General features: G+C 38.2%; 1 protein-coding gene across 8 annotated transcripts in view; it reads right to left on the bottom strand.

Annotated features, from left to right (window-relative positions):
* ELAPOR2 (endosome-lysosome associated apoptosis and autophagy regulator family member 2) overlaps positions 1 to 16530 on the bottom strand; it is a 222447-nt gene that overhangs the window by 75358 nt on the left and 130559 nt on the right. For all 8 annotated transcript variants that reach the window (XM_061413755.1, XM_061413763.1, XM_061413762.1 and 5 more), the window contains 4 exons: positions 16147 to 16342; positions 7700 to 7847; positions 4619 to 4705; positions 32 to 137 (listed from right to left, as the gene is read on the bottom strand). In XM_061413755.1, the coding sequence (XP_061269739.1) occupies positions 32 to 137; positions 4619 to 4705; positions 7700 to 7847; positions 16147 to 16342 (537 nt within the window). The remainder of the gene's footprint in view (positions 1 to 31; positions 138 to 4618; positions 4706 to 7699; positions 7848 to 16146; positions 16343 to 16530) is intronic.

Raw genomic sequence — 16530 nt, 5'->3', positions numbered from 1 at the left:
GTGACTACTAAAAGAGACAGATGTGAAATACCTTCAATTGTGATATTTTTTACCAACACTGGCTTGACTGCCTTGGAACCCATAAGGATGCCTGTAGTTCTCCAGTACAGTATGTTTGTGCCTGATTTCAACATTACCTGTAAAGAAAACACAAGACACTCAGGTCAGATAAACCATGCTACTTCCAACCATACCTATATCAAAGTTAATCCCCTATACACTTTTCAACACATTAAAATGAAACACGATTATCTGGAACCCACAAATTTAAATCAACTACTTACTGAGACTTAAGCTTTCCTTAAATTCACATTTTGTAAAAAAAAAGAAAAAGTTTGCCAACCCCAAAAATACAGTAAAGAGGGAGGAACAGAAAATTCTTCAAGCGTGGAAGAAGATAAAATGAATTTCAAATCATGTGCATGAAGACTTGGTTTATATTTAAAAGACTCAATTTAGATTGTGAGAGGCACTTAGCCCAATTACATACTGATTGCTGTCACTATTCATAAGTAAATCTCTGGGCTCTGAAAACAAAAAGGTAATAGAATGAGTTTGCTTCCTTTTAAAATTACTTAACAAAAAACATTGCAACAGCAACAAAAGAAAAATAGGACTGTTCTTATAGAATAGCCTGATTTGACTTTATGGCTCCAGAATGTAAATGATACAATGTCTAATATTTGCTTCCTTTGCCACCAGAACATTTTTATCAAATTACTTTTCCGATCAATTTCATGCTGATTCAGTCAAGTAAACTAATGAAATTAAAAGATGCTTACTCCTTGGGAGGAAAGTTATGACCAACCTAGCCAGCATATTAAAAAGCAGACACATTACTTTGTCAACAAAGGTCCGTCTAGTCAAGGCTATGGTTTTTCCAGTGGTCATGTATGGATGTGAGAGTGGACTATAAAGAAAGCTGATTGCCAAAGAATTGATGCTTTTGAATTGTGGTGTTAGAAAAGACTCTTGAGAGTCCCTTGGACTGCCAGGAGATCCAACCAGTCCATCCTAAAGGAGATCAGTCCTGGGTGTTCATTGGAAGGACTGATTTTGAAGCTGAAAGTCTAATACTTTGGCCACCTGATGCGAAGAGCTGACTCATTTGAAAAGACCCTGATGCTGGGAAAGATTGAGGGCAGGAGAAGAAAGGGATTATAGAGGATGAGATGGTTGGATGGCATCACCAACTCAATGGACATGAGTCTGGGTGGACTCCGGGAGTTAGTGATGGACAGGCAGGCCTGTCATGCTGCGGTTCACGGGGTCGCAAAGAGTCGGACACGACTGAGCGACTGAACTGAACTGAAGGGTGTTTTGCTTTCTCATTTGCCACCCTTGTTCTTCTATGGAGTCTGGCTGGGTGAATTCAAGCAATATAAAATTAAAACATATCTGACTACCTCACCCTGCCAGAGAGTCAGAAAAGCTGTACGTTAAATACTCTTCCTTTGTGTTAGGTCTTTATAAGTGAAGAAAGCATATTTGCTGCCAAGGGTTACTTGTACCTTCAAAGCCCAGAGGACTGAAAGCTTAGGTGAATGGATTTTAATTGGTACTAATATCACTTCCAGGCATACAGATCAAAAAAATTACTCTGAAAGGATGCATTATATTAATCACTCAAGGATGAGGTATCTGCTACAACACAAAGGCAAGGATGGATGGTCACTTATTGAAACAGTGTTCAATCTACACGGCAGGCACCATGTTAGGCCCTCCCTATGTATCCTCTCAATGGACATGAGTTTGAGCAAACCGCAGGAGATGGTAAAGGACAGGGCAGCCTGGCATGCTGCAGTCCATGGGGTCACAAAGAGTCAGACATGACTGAGCCACTGAATAAAATGTATCCTCTCATTTAACTCTGCAAGATTGGTCCTATTTCTCATATGAACTATTAGAGTCAAAGAGACAAAGTCAATTGCCTAAAGAGTCAATTGCCTAAAGAAACACAACGACTATAAGCCAGAGCTGCTGCTGTTGTTTAGTCGCTATTTCTGATTTTTGCAACTCCATGGACTATAGGCTGCCAGGCTCCTCTGTCCATGAGATATCCCAGGCAAGAACCCTGGAGTGCTTTGCCATTTCCTTCTCCAGGGGACCTTCCGACTCAGGGATCAAATTAGGGTATAGTACTTTACCATCTTGTGTTCGTTTCTGCTGTACAATAAGTGAATCAGCTATACGTGCACACATATGCCCTCTTTTTTGGATTTCCTTCCCATTTAAGTCACCACAGAGCATTTGGTAGAGTTCCCTGTGCTACACAGCAGGTTCTCATTAGTCATCTATTTTATACCTAGTAGTGTATATAGGTCAATCCCAATCTTCCAATTCACCCCACTCCCTTCCCCGCTTAGTGTCCAAACATTTGTTCACTATATCTGTGTCTCTATTTCTTCCTTGTAAAAAGGTTCATCTATACCATTTTTCTAGATTTTAAATCCATGTCTCACTCCAAAGGGACAGTGCCTCAAATAATAACAGATTTAGGGACTGTGTTACCTAATAATTGCCTTCAAACACTCAGGGTTGTCCTTAAAGAAATAAGCAGTTTACCAGACACAACCAGAAAGGGTAGAATTTTGAACAATGGGTAACAGATAGAAAGCAGGTTTCAGCTCCAGACATGGATGAATTTTGTGATATGCAGAGCTGTGCAAAACTGGGCTCAGAACAGTCCCCAAGAAGACAACTTTGAAAATCGCTTCTTGGGGTAACTGCAGAGAAAGCTGGATAAAAGAAACTCAGTTCAGTTCCATTGCTCAGTCATGTCTGGCTCTTTGCAACCCCATGGACTGGAGCACGCCAGGCTTCCGTGTCCATCACCAACTCTGGAGCTTGCTCAAACTAATGTCCATCAAGTCAGTGATGCCATCCAACCATCTCGTTCTCTTCATCCCCTTCTCCTCCTGCCTTCAACCTTTCCCAGCATCAGGACCTTTTCCATTGAGTCAGTTCTTCACATCAGGTGGCCAAAGTACTGGGGTTTCAGCTTCAGCACCAGTCCTTCCAATGAATATTCAGGACTGATTTCCCTTAGGATAGACTGGTTGGATGTCCTTGCAGTCCAAGGGATTCTCAAGAGTCTTCTCCAACACCACAGTTCAAAAGCATCAATTCTTCAGTGCTCAACTTTCTTTATAGTCCAGCTCTCACATCCATACATTATTACTGGAAAAGCCATAGCTTTGACTAGATGGACCTTTGTCGGCAAAGTAATGTCTCTGTTTTTTAATATGCAGTCTAGGTTGGTCATAGCTTTTCTTCCAAGGAGTAAGCGTCTTTTAATTTCATGGCTGCAGTCACCATCTGCAGTGATTTTGGAGCCTAAGAAAATAAAGTTTGTCACTATTTCCATTGTTTTCCTATCTATTTGTCATGAAATGATGGGATCAGATGCCATGATCTTTGTTTTCTAAATGCTGAGCTTTAAGCCAACTTTTTCACTCTCCTCTTTCACTTTCATCAAGAGGCTCTTTAGTTCTTTGCTTTCTGCCATAAGGGTGGTGTCATCTGCATATCTGAGGTTATTGGTATTTCTCCCAGCAATCTTGATTCCAGCTTCAGCTTCATCCAGCCCAGCATTTCTCATGGTGTACTCTGCATATAAGTAAAATGAGTAGGGTGACAATATACAGCCTTGACATATTCCTTTCCCGATTTGGAACCAGTCTGTTGTTCCATGTCCAGTTCTAACTGTTGCTTCCTGACCTGCATTCAGATTTCTCAAGAGGCAGGTCAGGTGGTCTGATATTCCCATCTCTTGAACAATTTTCCACAGTTTGTTGTGATCCACATAGTCAAAGGATTTGGCATAATCAATAAAGCAGAAGTAGACATTTTTCTGGAACTTGTTTCCTTTTTCTATGATCCAATGGATGTTAGCAATTTGATCTCTGGTTCCTCTGCCTTTTCTAAATCCAGCTTGAATATTTGGAAGTTTATGGTTCATGTACTGTTGAAGCCTGACTTGGAGAATTTTGAGCATTACTTCGCTAGTGTGTGAGATGAGTGCAATTGTGCAGTAGTTTGAGCATTCTTTGGCATTGCCTTTCTTTGGGATTGGAATGAAAAGTGACCTTTTCCATTCCTGTGGCCACTACTGCGTTTTCCAAATTTGCTGGCATATTGGGTGCAGCACTTTCACAGCATCATCTTTTAGGATTTGAAATAGCTCAACTGGAATTCCATCACATCTATGGTTAGCTTTGTTCGTAGTGATGCTTCGAACTCAAGGATCCATCCAATGCCAAGAGTCACTGATTAATATCTTTCACATGATTACCACATCTGTAAACTTACATACCCAGAGGTTCTGTATATTAATTCTGAGTAGACTTCATTCCTGTTAATGCCTCCCTTGAAAAGCAGGACAGTTGAAGTGTGATAGGAAAGAGCAGGGAGAGGGAGCTAAGGAGAAAAGAAAAGGAAAGAAAATAATACTAGAAAGAGCCTGAGTCCATGAAACTTAGGGGCAATTTCTTCCCTAACTAGAAATTTCTAAATTAAAAGATAATTTTTTTCTTTAAAATAAACTTTTAAAAATAAGTTTGAGAAAAGAAAGGAGAAGAATGGGGTTGGTATGAGAGAAGAGCAGAGAGAGACTTACAGAATGAGAGCCCCATTCTCCATTGTCTGTGAGTTTTACCCACTTGTCAGCGGTGGTGTCCATCTCCTGGCACTGATCATTCTGAATCTGTGGAGTAAACATAAGGGCCCAGTAAAGCTCAGTGAACAGTGTTTTTAATTAGATGTGTCACTCATCACAGGACAGGCTACAAGAGCTTCTTTCAATGTGTAGGAAACAACAGCCACGAGTAATTATCAATAAGTAAACACACCAGATCTCTGGAGCCTGAGTGACAACTGCATGAGTATGTAGTTCTAAGTGAATCTTTCTCATTATTGTAACAAAAAGACAAGCCCATTAAGAAGCTGGAAATTGGGCAAGCAGGAGCATGGGAAGCAGAGGAGGAGAGGGGAGTTAACACTGAAAATTCACATAGAGGAGAAAAAGTCATTGCAAAAATGTAAAAGCTTGTGTTCACCATGCAGGCCCAATAGTATAAAAATAAATTTTATTTTTATAAGATTTAGGGCCATTTAAACCTTAAATTAATAAATAAATGAAATCTGATTTGTTTTCAGTTCCCCAAGACTTAATCCAAATGTGTGCATAAGTGGCTATAGCCAAAGTCAAAGACCCCGGTTGGTACTTGGGGACAAATGTTGATACTTTACAGCAATTCAAATAAATACAGCTAATATCTTCAGCACCAAACATCTTGTGCTTTCCAGACAATTCTTCTAAAATACCTAGGAGTTGGGACATACCTCTCCAAGTCTACAAAAAGTAAACAGACATCAAAAATGTCTGTGTAATTTTTTTACAATCTTGATCTCTTGAGGCTATATTTACAGTCTTGACTTCTCCTCGTAGCTCCTGCAATGCAGGTTCAATCCCTGGGTCAGGAATCCCTGGAGAAGGAAATGGCAACCCACTCCAGTATTCTTGCCTGGAGAATCCCTTGGACAGAGGAGCTTGGCGGGCTACAGTCCATGGGGTTGCAGAGAGTCAGACATGACTTAGCAAGTGAGCACATAACAGTCAGCATCAAAGTGGGGTTGAAATAATATCTCATCATCTGTACTTTCTCCAAAATGGCTATTTCTCTATTCTTTAAGTTATTTTTCCACTTTATTCATTCCCCTGACTAATTTCACAAACAGCATTAATATCTTGTCAGTAAGAGCTATTTCCTAAAGACTTGACTAACTAGAAAACAGATCCTTTTAACAGCCAAAACCAGAGAAAATCAGCTACTAAGGATATTTGCTTTAACTGAATTTAAGTACCATATTTATATTATAAGCATAATGACAATCAATACGAATGTTAAGCCATTTTTAAACAGATATAAACCCTTTATATACCTTTTTTGGTCCATATTTGCATAAACTGAAAGCTTTTTTCTCAGCAGATATCATACATCTAGTGTTATTTTGACAGTCTACTAGCATTCTGGAGATCTGAGTCCTCTCGTTACTCATTCTAAAAGTAACTAGTAAAGGTATAACCTTGGTCCAATCACTTCTTCTGTCTAGGTTTGAGTTTCATCATTTAAAAAAAAAAAAAAAGTATGTGTGGAGGGGAGAGCTGAATGAAACTCCCAGACTCCTAACATTAAATATTTTACTGCTTTCAATCTGTAACGTTCACAGATACATCTGCATCCTTTAATCTTCAGACATTCCCTTTCCATTAACTACTAGCAGGATGGACATAAGGCACTGACTGTCTGAGTCAATAAATTGCAACCTATTAAGCTGAAACATCAACAAAAGAGGAAACATAAACTCACCATTCCTTTTCAATCCATAACCAGAAGAACAAAGGCATCACTGAGAGGAAGCAATGAAACTTCATGCCTTAAGAATACCTTCACTGACAACTCTCAAAGGACTTAATAGACAACACAGAACTAAATGTTTATTCAAACAATTATACAATTACCTTGCTTTTTAACTTTATTTTAGTAATATTTCAAAAATATCCCATGGAATATGGAGTTATTCACTCTGAGAAGTGTCTTGCAAACAAAATATAACTTAAAAAGCCAATCTGTTTGAATATTGCTTAATATCTTAAACTCATCAAAGGATATTAAGAGTAAAGAGGGTCCTTAAAAGGTCTGGTCTACAATCCTCTTTATGAAAAGGAATGTTGAGAGCTGAAAAGTTAGTTGTCCAGTAACACACAACCAGCAACTGCAGAATTGGGACATGAGCCAGAATCTCTTGACTTTAAATCTTAGGCTCATATATTCACAAAAAATACTTCCTAGCAAACTTTTGATTTAGAAATTTCCATTATCAAGAGCAATATAAATTTGCTTTAGCATTATCAGTACATTTATCCCTGAAATCTGGGCCACAGAAACATTTTACAAGATATTTTCCCAGTTACTTGCACAACACACATACTTTTTTTTTTTTTCTTGATTTAAGAAGTCAATCGGAACAATTTTTTCTCAAGCATTTGAGTCACTGCCACAACAAATATTTGCACAATTAGGTACAGTTTACATAAAAATAGCTAAATAATCTTTGTGGTAACATCCTGTTCTGTTAGACTATTATTTTATCCTATAGTCTTTAATGTTATTTAATCTCTTGCCAGAGACATCAACTACCTCATCCCTTGATTTCTTTATATTGTACAAAACTGGGATAATCAGCAAGATACAGTCATTTCTAGTTCTGTAATATCACCCATGAGTACATTTAAATAATTCAAATATTTAAAATTGAAAACAGAAGAAAAATATTTTTAAATAAAAACCAAGATTGGTGAAAACATATTTTTAAACAAAATACCATCTATCACTATAAAAAAATTAAATGAATCTCAGGAAATATATTCAACACACAAAAAGTCTCAACCAAATGGTCACCTAATGATCATATCCAAAAGGAAAACAAGCTGAATGTTATTCTACAAGGAGAGAACTCAGAGGTAAAAAAAATAATTATTAACCAGAAAGGATTATAGAAAAAATAAATATTTCTTATCGAAAGCTTCAGTTAACACAAAAAACCAAGGCACACATTGAAATGGAAACAAATGATTAAGAGAAATTTTACATGAATGCCCTTTAAAAACTGAATTCTAGAATATAAAAGGCCTTACAAAGAACTCAAAGAAGATGTTGTTGTCCACATATTGGTACTCAAAGAAGACATAACCTGACTTCTTGAGGTGCACAGCATAGATCAAGGATACTGTGCAGTCATCACGATTGGACTCTATGTAGTTTCCACGAGGGACCCAAGAAGAGCTGTGGAAACAAAACCATTTCATGTTAGCATTCAGAAACCTCTCTGTTCACAAGTTCTATAACCGAGATTAAAAGCAGTTCTGTCAACAAAGCACAGCAGGGAAGTCTGAAGTGCATGTGGACCCCAAAGGCCAACACCACTGCTTGAAAAAAGGTTCAGGTCTTGTGGCGCATAACTCCCTAAAATCATCGTGAGATGATGCAATTAATGTGCCATGCAGCTGCTGCTTATCACCAAAAACGTGATCACTAGATAGCTGGTCACTAATTCTAGCAGTCTTTGATGGAATTACTCTCAAATAATATCTAAAGTTTTATTTACAAACACATATTGGCAGGGGTGTCCATTTATTATGAGAGAAGAAATCATCCTAGAAAAAGTCCTTTAAAAGTGACTCTAAATACTTTTTAACGTTTATTTTGTATTGGGGTATAGTCAATGAACAATGCTGTGATCGTTCCATGTGAACAGCAAAGGGCCTCAGTTATACATATACACGTATCTTTCTCCCTCAAACTCCCCTTCCCTCCAGGTTGCCACATAACACTGAGCTGAAAAAAAAAGAGAGAGAGAAAGTGGAATCTAAGAAACAAACCACAAAGGGACTTATAGATACAGAGAACAGACTAGTTTTCTGTGGTTGCCAGGGAGGGGGGAGCAGAATGGATGAAGGGGATGAAGGGGTACCAACCTCCAGTTATGAATAAGTCATGAGGTTGTAAAAAACAAGATAAAGAATATGGTCAATACTGTAATAACTTATTGTGGTGATCGTTTCATAATATATGCCACTGTCAAATCACTATGTAATGCTCCTGAAACTAGCATAATATCAATTTGCTATGCAACTGTTATATTTCAATTGTTTAAAAAAAAAAAAGAAGTACATGATCAGCCAGATGGAAAAATATAATAAAGTGAACCTAAATAAAATGTAGATCACAGTGTCATAGTACATAATAGGAGCAAAAGTCTGATAGGAAATTTTATTTAAAAAATAAAAGATTAAGTAAATATACTAGTGAACAAAAGTTGGATTGTAAATCTAACCATAAGCTAATTCTTAGATTAATCAACAGTGAGTCATGCGTCCACTTCTGGGCCAAGAAAGTTTCCAACCAGACTGTATGACAGCACAACTTAATATCCTTCTCTTTGAATGTAACTTTCCATTTGGATTATAAGAGTGAGATTTTTGGCAAATTCTTTTTACTAACAACAACAACAAAAAAGACTGAGACTTCCACATCTCAACATGATTCACTGATTGGTACTGGACTTGCCCTTTTCTTTAACAATCCAGTAAACTAAACAAAACACACCAGCCACGCTCCGGCACTCACACTAGCCAGTGCAGGACCGAGGGTCTTGACAGCAGGAAAACGCATGAGACAAAGCCCAAGCTGACCCTGACCTCATTCATTCTCAGGACACTTTCCAGACTCTGGCACGGGGAGACAGCTCCCAGAGCACAGTGGTCTCACTGAGTGGAGAAACAGGGACGAATATCTGGGGGAAGCTGAAATAACCAGAATTTACAGGCATGAGAAGCAGAGAAAACAGGGGCTCCAGAAGTCCACATGGAGCTTCTCTATAGGCCCAGGCTTGGGGCTGGAATGTGCAGGCCTAGTAGAGAACAGCCACTGCAAAACTAAGTCAAAATCAGAGAGGTCACGTTTATGGGTATTGCAGGATCTCCAGGCCAGCCAGAGAGGAGAAAATTTAATAACCACATTGGACATCCATCTGAGACTCCAGAAGTGCCACATTTTAGGAATAAGGACCATGCCCTAGGGTAGGTATCCACAATTTTTTTCATAAAGGGCCAAAGAGTCCATAACTGGGGCTTTATGAGCCATGTGATCTCTCCTGCAGTACTCCACTGGGCAATTATAGCTCAAAAGCAGCCATAGATAACACATAAATAAATGAATGCAGCTGTGTTCCAATATAACATTATTTATAAAAAAGGGGTAGGCTATAGTGTGCCCTAGAGTAAAGACCATGACCTAGAACTAAGTGTGAAACCAATACAGAGCCACCTTAAAAAATTCTAAATACCAGACCTAACGAGACACTCTTCTGGTAAATATGCAGCCTTCCAGATCAAAATCCAACGTCTTTTACACAAAAGAAAAAAATAATCCACATTCTCCACATTGTAACACTCATGATGCCTAAGATACATTAAAAATTTACTAGAAATGCAAAGAAGTGGTAAAACATGACCCTTAATTGACAACAAAGAATGAAAAGAAACAGAAAAGTATTTAAGACAGCCTTTAAAAATATAATCAAAAAACATCAAGAGATGAATACAGTAAGTGAAGGCATGAATAATCCCAACTATTTAAAGGGAAATAAGAACTATTTTAAAAACTAAATGGAAAATTCTACAGCTGAAAACTACTATTTGTGAAATTTAAAATTCAATAGATGAGCTTAAGATCAAGTTTGAAACTGCAAAAGAAATACTGACAGAGCAATAGAAACTATGTAATCTGTAGTATAAGAGAGAAAAATGGGGGGAAATGGAGTCTCAGTGACTACGGACAACACCAAGTGGCCTAACTTACATGTAAATGGAGTTATAGAAGGAAAATAGGCAGAGAAGGGGGCAGAAAAACATATTGGTGAAAGAATAGCTTTAAAAAATTCCCAAATTTAATAACAATATCAACCTACAGATCCAGGAAACTCAGTCAACTTCAAGCAGAGTAAAAATACAAAGAAAACCAATGCTTTCTTTGAGTCATGTGTCAACTTTTGGGCCAAAAAAGTTTCCAACCAGACTATCTGACAGCACAACTTAATATCTTCTCTTCAAATTTAACTTTCTATCTGGATTACAAGAGTGAGATTTTTGGAATTCTTTGTTTTTACTAACAAAAAAATAATAATAAAAGACTGAGACTTCCACATCTCAACATGACTAGCAAAGAAATAGAGAACACATTATAAGCAAAGAAATACAGAACATATTATAAGTAGTCAAGGAAACAATGACACATTACATAAAAGGAAGCTAACCAAGCAAAATACAGCTAATTCTTCTTTTCTTATCACAAACAAGGGAGAGTTCAGAAGGTAATGAATGGAACACCTTTAAAACACAGAAGGAGAAAAGTAAAAGTCCAGAGTCCTACGTCCAACAAAATATTCTTCAAAACTGAGGCTAAATAAAGATGTGTTTAGATTTCAGAAAGTTGAATTTATGAGCAGCAGACCTGCATGAAATGATAAACAAAATTTTACAGATTAAAAAAATAATACTGAACACACATTTATAAAATCGGAGAAAAGAGTATCAACAACCGTAAATACATAGATAAAAACGTAAAGCTACATTTTTCTCAAGTTTTTTAAAAATTAACTGATTCTTTACAACACATTTCATTGTATTACAGGGTTTATGATGTGTTCCTAAATATATGATAATAGCACCAGGATAAGGGCATAAAGGTAACTATACTGTTGTAAAGCTTTACATATTATATAAAAGTACAATAACAATACTAATTATACTTTAAGAATTGTAAGTAGCCTTTGCAGGATATCTAAAGATGTAAAAACACTAACTACAACAGAAAACATTGATAAATTGTACTTTTAAATTTTAAACTTTTGGTTATTTAAAAACACCCCTGAGAAAATGAGAAAGCAAAAGCTGCAGATAAAAGAACTATTTCACACACATATATGTACATGTGCATGCATATGTGTATAGGTTAAATATATAGATTCATGACAAAACTTCCTTCATGTCAAGCATACACAATGAACTACTACAACTCAATAATCAACTGACCCAAAAACATAACAAATGGATAAATATTTGACACTTAACACATACACACACACCCACAAACATATGGACTATGAACATATGAATAGTGCTCAATACCTTTATAAAGAAGGAAATGAAAAAAAAACCACACAAAGAAATACCATTTCGCATACATACACTAGAAAGACTAAAATAAACCAAGACTTCTGTACAACATTTTACAATGTAAATAACTAGAATTCAAATGCACTGCTAGAGTCTAATGCTACAATCATTTTGAAAATCTCTGACAACTTCTTACAAAGTTCAACACACATCTTCTATATGATCCAAGCAATTAAAAAGAAGTAAAAAGAAAGCAAGATTGGGTGGATAGAAGGAAGGAAGGAAGGAAAAAGGGAGAGGGAGGGAGGAAAGGAGACAAGCTTAGCAGTAATCGACTGAAATTTACACTAAGAAAATGATACTCAATACACTGAAAAATTTCTGCTTATCATTCGATTTCTTTAATGAATAAGAAATTTCAAGTAGAAAAAAAAAGCCATGTGAATATCTCCTGCTCACCAAAACAAAGATCTGAGGTCTTACAACATCCTGCTGGTACTCTCCTTTCAGTTCAGTTCAGTCCGACTCCTTGCGACCCCATGAATCACAGCATGCCAGGCCTCCCTATCCATCACCATCTCCCAGAGTTCACTCAGACTCATGACCATCGAGTCAGTGACGCCATCCAGCCATCTCATCCTCTGTCATCCCCTTCTCCTCCTGCCCCCAATCCCTCCCAGCATCAGAGTCTTTTCCAATGAGTCAACTCTTCGCATGAGGTGGCCAAAGTACTGGAGTTTCAGCTTCGGCATCAGTCCTTCCAAAGAAATCCCAGGGCTGATCTCCTTCAGAATGGACTGGTTGGATCTCCTTGCAGTCCAAGGGACTCTCAAGAGTCTTCTCCAACACCACAGTTCAAAAGCATCAATTTTTCGGCGCTCAGCCTTTTTCACAGTCCAACTCTCACATCCATACATGACCACTGGAAAAACCATAGCCTTGACTAGACGGACCTTTGTTGGCAAAGTAATGTCTCTGCTTTTGAATATGCTATCTAGGTTGGTCATAACTTTCCTTCCAATGAATAAGCATCTTTTAATTTCATGGCTGCAGTCACCATCTGCAGTGATTTTGGAGCCCCCCAAAATAAAGTCTGACACTGTTTCCCCATCTATTTCCCATGAAGTGATGGGACCAGATGCCATGATCTTAGTTTTCTGAATGTTGAGCTTTAAGCCAACTTTTTCACTCTCCTCTTTCACTTTCATCAAGAGGCTTTTTAATTCGTCTTCACTTTCTGCCATAAGGGTGGTGTCATCTGCATATCTGAGGTTATTGATATTTCTCCTGGCAATCTTGATTCCAGCTTGTGTTTCTCCTTTAAGAACTCTTTAATTTAAAGAATTTAAATTATACACACAAAAAGGTTTCACACGTTATACAAAGGTACAGTGTGCCTGTGAAATCTTTCATAAGCTGAAATGGTATAAAGCAAAGAAGTAATTACCTTAGGACACAAATTAATTTACAAAATAAACTGTGAGAAAGCAATTATCCCACAGATACAGTTCAAAGTTACGATGACCTGATGCTGAGATGCTGAATGCAGTTCCCAGAAAGAGCTTAGTGGGGCCACTCTCACCGCACAGGGTGCAAACTGCCTCTAGGGCAGCTCCATTTGTGCAAAATCAATGCTACACAGCACTTTTGCCTTTTGCCTTTTTTTTTTTTTTTTTGTAAAAGCGAAAATCCTCTTCAGATTCCTTTTGGTTAACAAAAACAGGTACTAACATAGGTCATCCATAAAAGTGAAATGACGTATTAAATAAAACAAACTCTGGAAAAGCAGAGGTTATCTGTGTGTGCATGTATACACACATATATGTATTAATATATGTACATACATATACAACATGGGTTTGAACTGCACCATTCACTGATACTCAGACGATTTTCACTAAATACACATTACAGTACTATTGGATCCATGGTTGGTTGAATCCACCAGTTGCTGAAGGGAGGATACAAAAGGCCAACTTACAGTTGTATTTTCAACTTTAAGGAGGTAGGCACTCCCACCCCCATAATGCTGAAGGGTCAACTGCATTTATATGTGTGTACATTTATACACACATATATGTAGTTTTTCCTCTGGCAGAGGAACCAGAGATCAAATTGCCAGCATCCGCTGGATCATCAAAAAAGCAAGAGAGTTCCAGAAAAATATCTTTTTCTGCTTTATTGACTATGCCAAAGCCTTTGACTGTGTGGATCACAATCAACTGTGGAAAATTCTGAAAGAGATGGGAATACCAGACCACCAGTCCTGCTTCTTGAGAAACCTGTATGCAGGACAGGAAGCAACAGTTAGAACTGGACAGGGAACAACAGACTGGTTCCAAATAGGAAAAGGAGTACGTCAAGGCTGTATATTGTCACCCTGCTTATTTAACTTATACGCAGAGTACATCATGAGAAACACTGAGCTGGAAGAAACACAAGCTGGAATTAAGATTGCCGGGAGAAATATCAATAACCTCAGAAATGCAGATGACACCACCCTTATGGCAGAAAGTGAAGACGAATTAAAAAGCCTCTTGATGAAAGTGAAAGAGGAGAGTGAAAAAGTTGGCTTAAAGCTCAACATTCAGAAAACTAAGATCATGGCATCTGGTCCCATCACTTCATGGGAAATAGATGGGGAAACAGTGGAAACAGTGTCAGACTTTATTTTGGGGGGCTCCAAAATCACTGCAGATGGTGACTGCAGCCATGAAATTAAAAGACGCTTACTCCTTAGAAGGAAAGTTATGACCAACCTAGATAGCATATTCAAAAGCAGAGATTACTTTGCCAACAAAGGTCCGTCTAGTCAAGGCTATGGTTTTTCCTGTGGTCATGTATGGATGTGAGAGTTGGACTGTGAAGAAGGTTAAGCACCGAAGAATTGATGCTTTTGAACTGTGGTGTTGGAGAAGACTCTTGAGAGTCCCTTGGACTACAAGGAGATCCAAACAGTCCATCCTAAAGGAGATCAGTCCTGGATGTTCATTGGAAGGACTGATGCTGAAGCTCCAGTACTTTGGCCACCTCATGCGAAGAGTTGACTCATTGGAAAAGACTCTGATGCTGGGAGGGATTGGGGGCAGGAGGAGAAGGGGACAACAGAGGATGAGATGGCTGGATGGCATCACCGACTCATGGGACATGAGTTTGAGTGAACTCCAGGAGTTGGTGATAGACAGGGAGGCCTGTGCTGTGATTCATGGGGTCGCAAAGAGTCGGACACAACTGAGCGACTGAATTAAACATATAATTTTTATATATATAGTTAGAGAAATAATCCTATTAGTGCTATCTAATATCACGACTCTATATGATGAAATGACCATTATCTGAAGAGTAAAAATGGCCGAGAGAGAGACTGCTAGAAAGCAAGGGGGATGAAGAGAAGGTAGGAAGGAAGGAGGAGCAAACGTATCTACTTTCACAGCTAAATAATTCCCCAACATCTTTAGTTCAGGGTAAAAAATGTGAGTCATTTTTTATTTGAATCATTTTAGCTCAGGGGAAAAAATGTGACCATCCTTGTCAGAAGGTAGCCAGAGGCTGGAAGTTTAATTGTACAAAACACAGGCACATGAAGGGGAATGTTAAATAGTCAAATAAGAAAACAGGAAGGGTGAGAACCCAAAGATAAAAATATTGTGTTTTTTCAAAACAGTTTAACCTTCCTCCAATATTGTCACAGGCAAAGCTATAATCTCCTATTAAAAAGGTGGAAATTAAGTAAAAGTGCTTTCTACCTTAGGTGTTTGGCCCACTCTATGTCGCAGAAAATCATCAAGTGTACAAATGAAGGTTATACATTTTTCATTTTCAAGGAAAATTTTAAAAATGGAAAATATTCATTAAAATTAGAAAAGAGTTTATAGAACTACTGGCTTTAATATAGTTATAAATATATTAGAAAACTAAGTTGCTTTTCTAATACTTTTATTGCATTTTACATACTATATATTATGTCCTAAGAGCAATTACTTTAACTTCATGAAAATTCCCAGGTGCTTCCCTGGTGGCTCAGATGTTAAAGCAGTGCGGGAGACCTGGGTTCGATCCCTGGGTTGGGAAGATTCCCTGGAGAAAGAACTGGCACCCCACTCCAGTACTCTTGCCTGGAAAATCCCATGGACGGAGAAGCCTGGTAGGCTGCAGTCCGTGGGGTCACTAAGAGTGGGACACGACTGAGCAACTTCACTTTCTTTCTTTCATGAAAATACAGCTACATAATTCATAAGGACTGTCTAAAAAATATGACCATTTGCAATCAGTTTACCTATAGTGCTTGCTTCAGCAGCACATATGCAGTTAGTTTACCTCTAATCCCAATCACTACCAAGGTTAACCTCAACTTCTTTCTGGAAAAGAGCAACTACACCCTCGTCAAGGCTCCTTTGGATTCTTACTTGTTACAGCCCTCTGGCCTGCTATCAGAAGGGCCGACCACAGTGTCCATGAATGTTGCGACGTTGGAAAATCCAGCCGGCAATTCATCCCATTCGTCAAATTTGATGCCACTGCCCAAGGAGTAGGTGCCTTCACCACACTTACTGCATACCTGGTTCTTCATTTCTAGATACTCCCCAGAAGCACAGGAGAAAGCTGGAAGGCAAAATGCATGACCCGTTAGTCATCACACGTCCCCCTTCAGTTTCCGCCCTTCATTCCTATCACGAGTATTGTTTTCATAAAGCTCTCGTCATGTTACACCCTAATGAAAGTTTTCCAGAGTTTTCCTTATCACTACAGGGACTTCACAGTTTGTCCCCACCCCATTTTACCAGGTTCAT

The sequence above is a fragment of the Bos javanicus genome, chromosome 4 (assembly GCF_032452875.1).
Source record: "Bos javanicus breed banteng chromosome 4, ARS-OSU_banteng_1.0, whole genome shotgun sequence".
NCBI lineage: Eukaryota > Metazoa > Chordata > Mammalia > Artiodactyla > Bovidae > Bos > Bos javanicus.
Note: the sequence above shows the minus strand (reverse complement) of the source record. Positions and strands in the feature narration are given on the sequence as shown.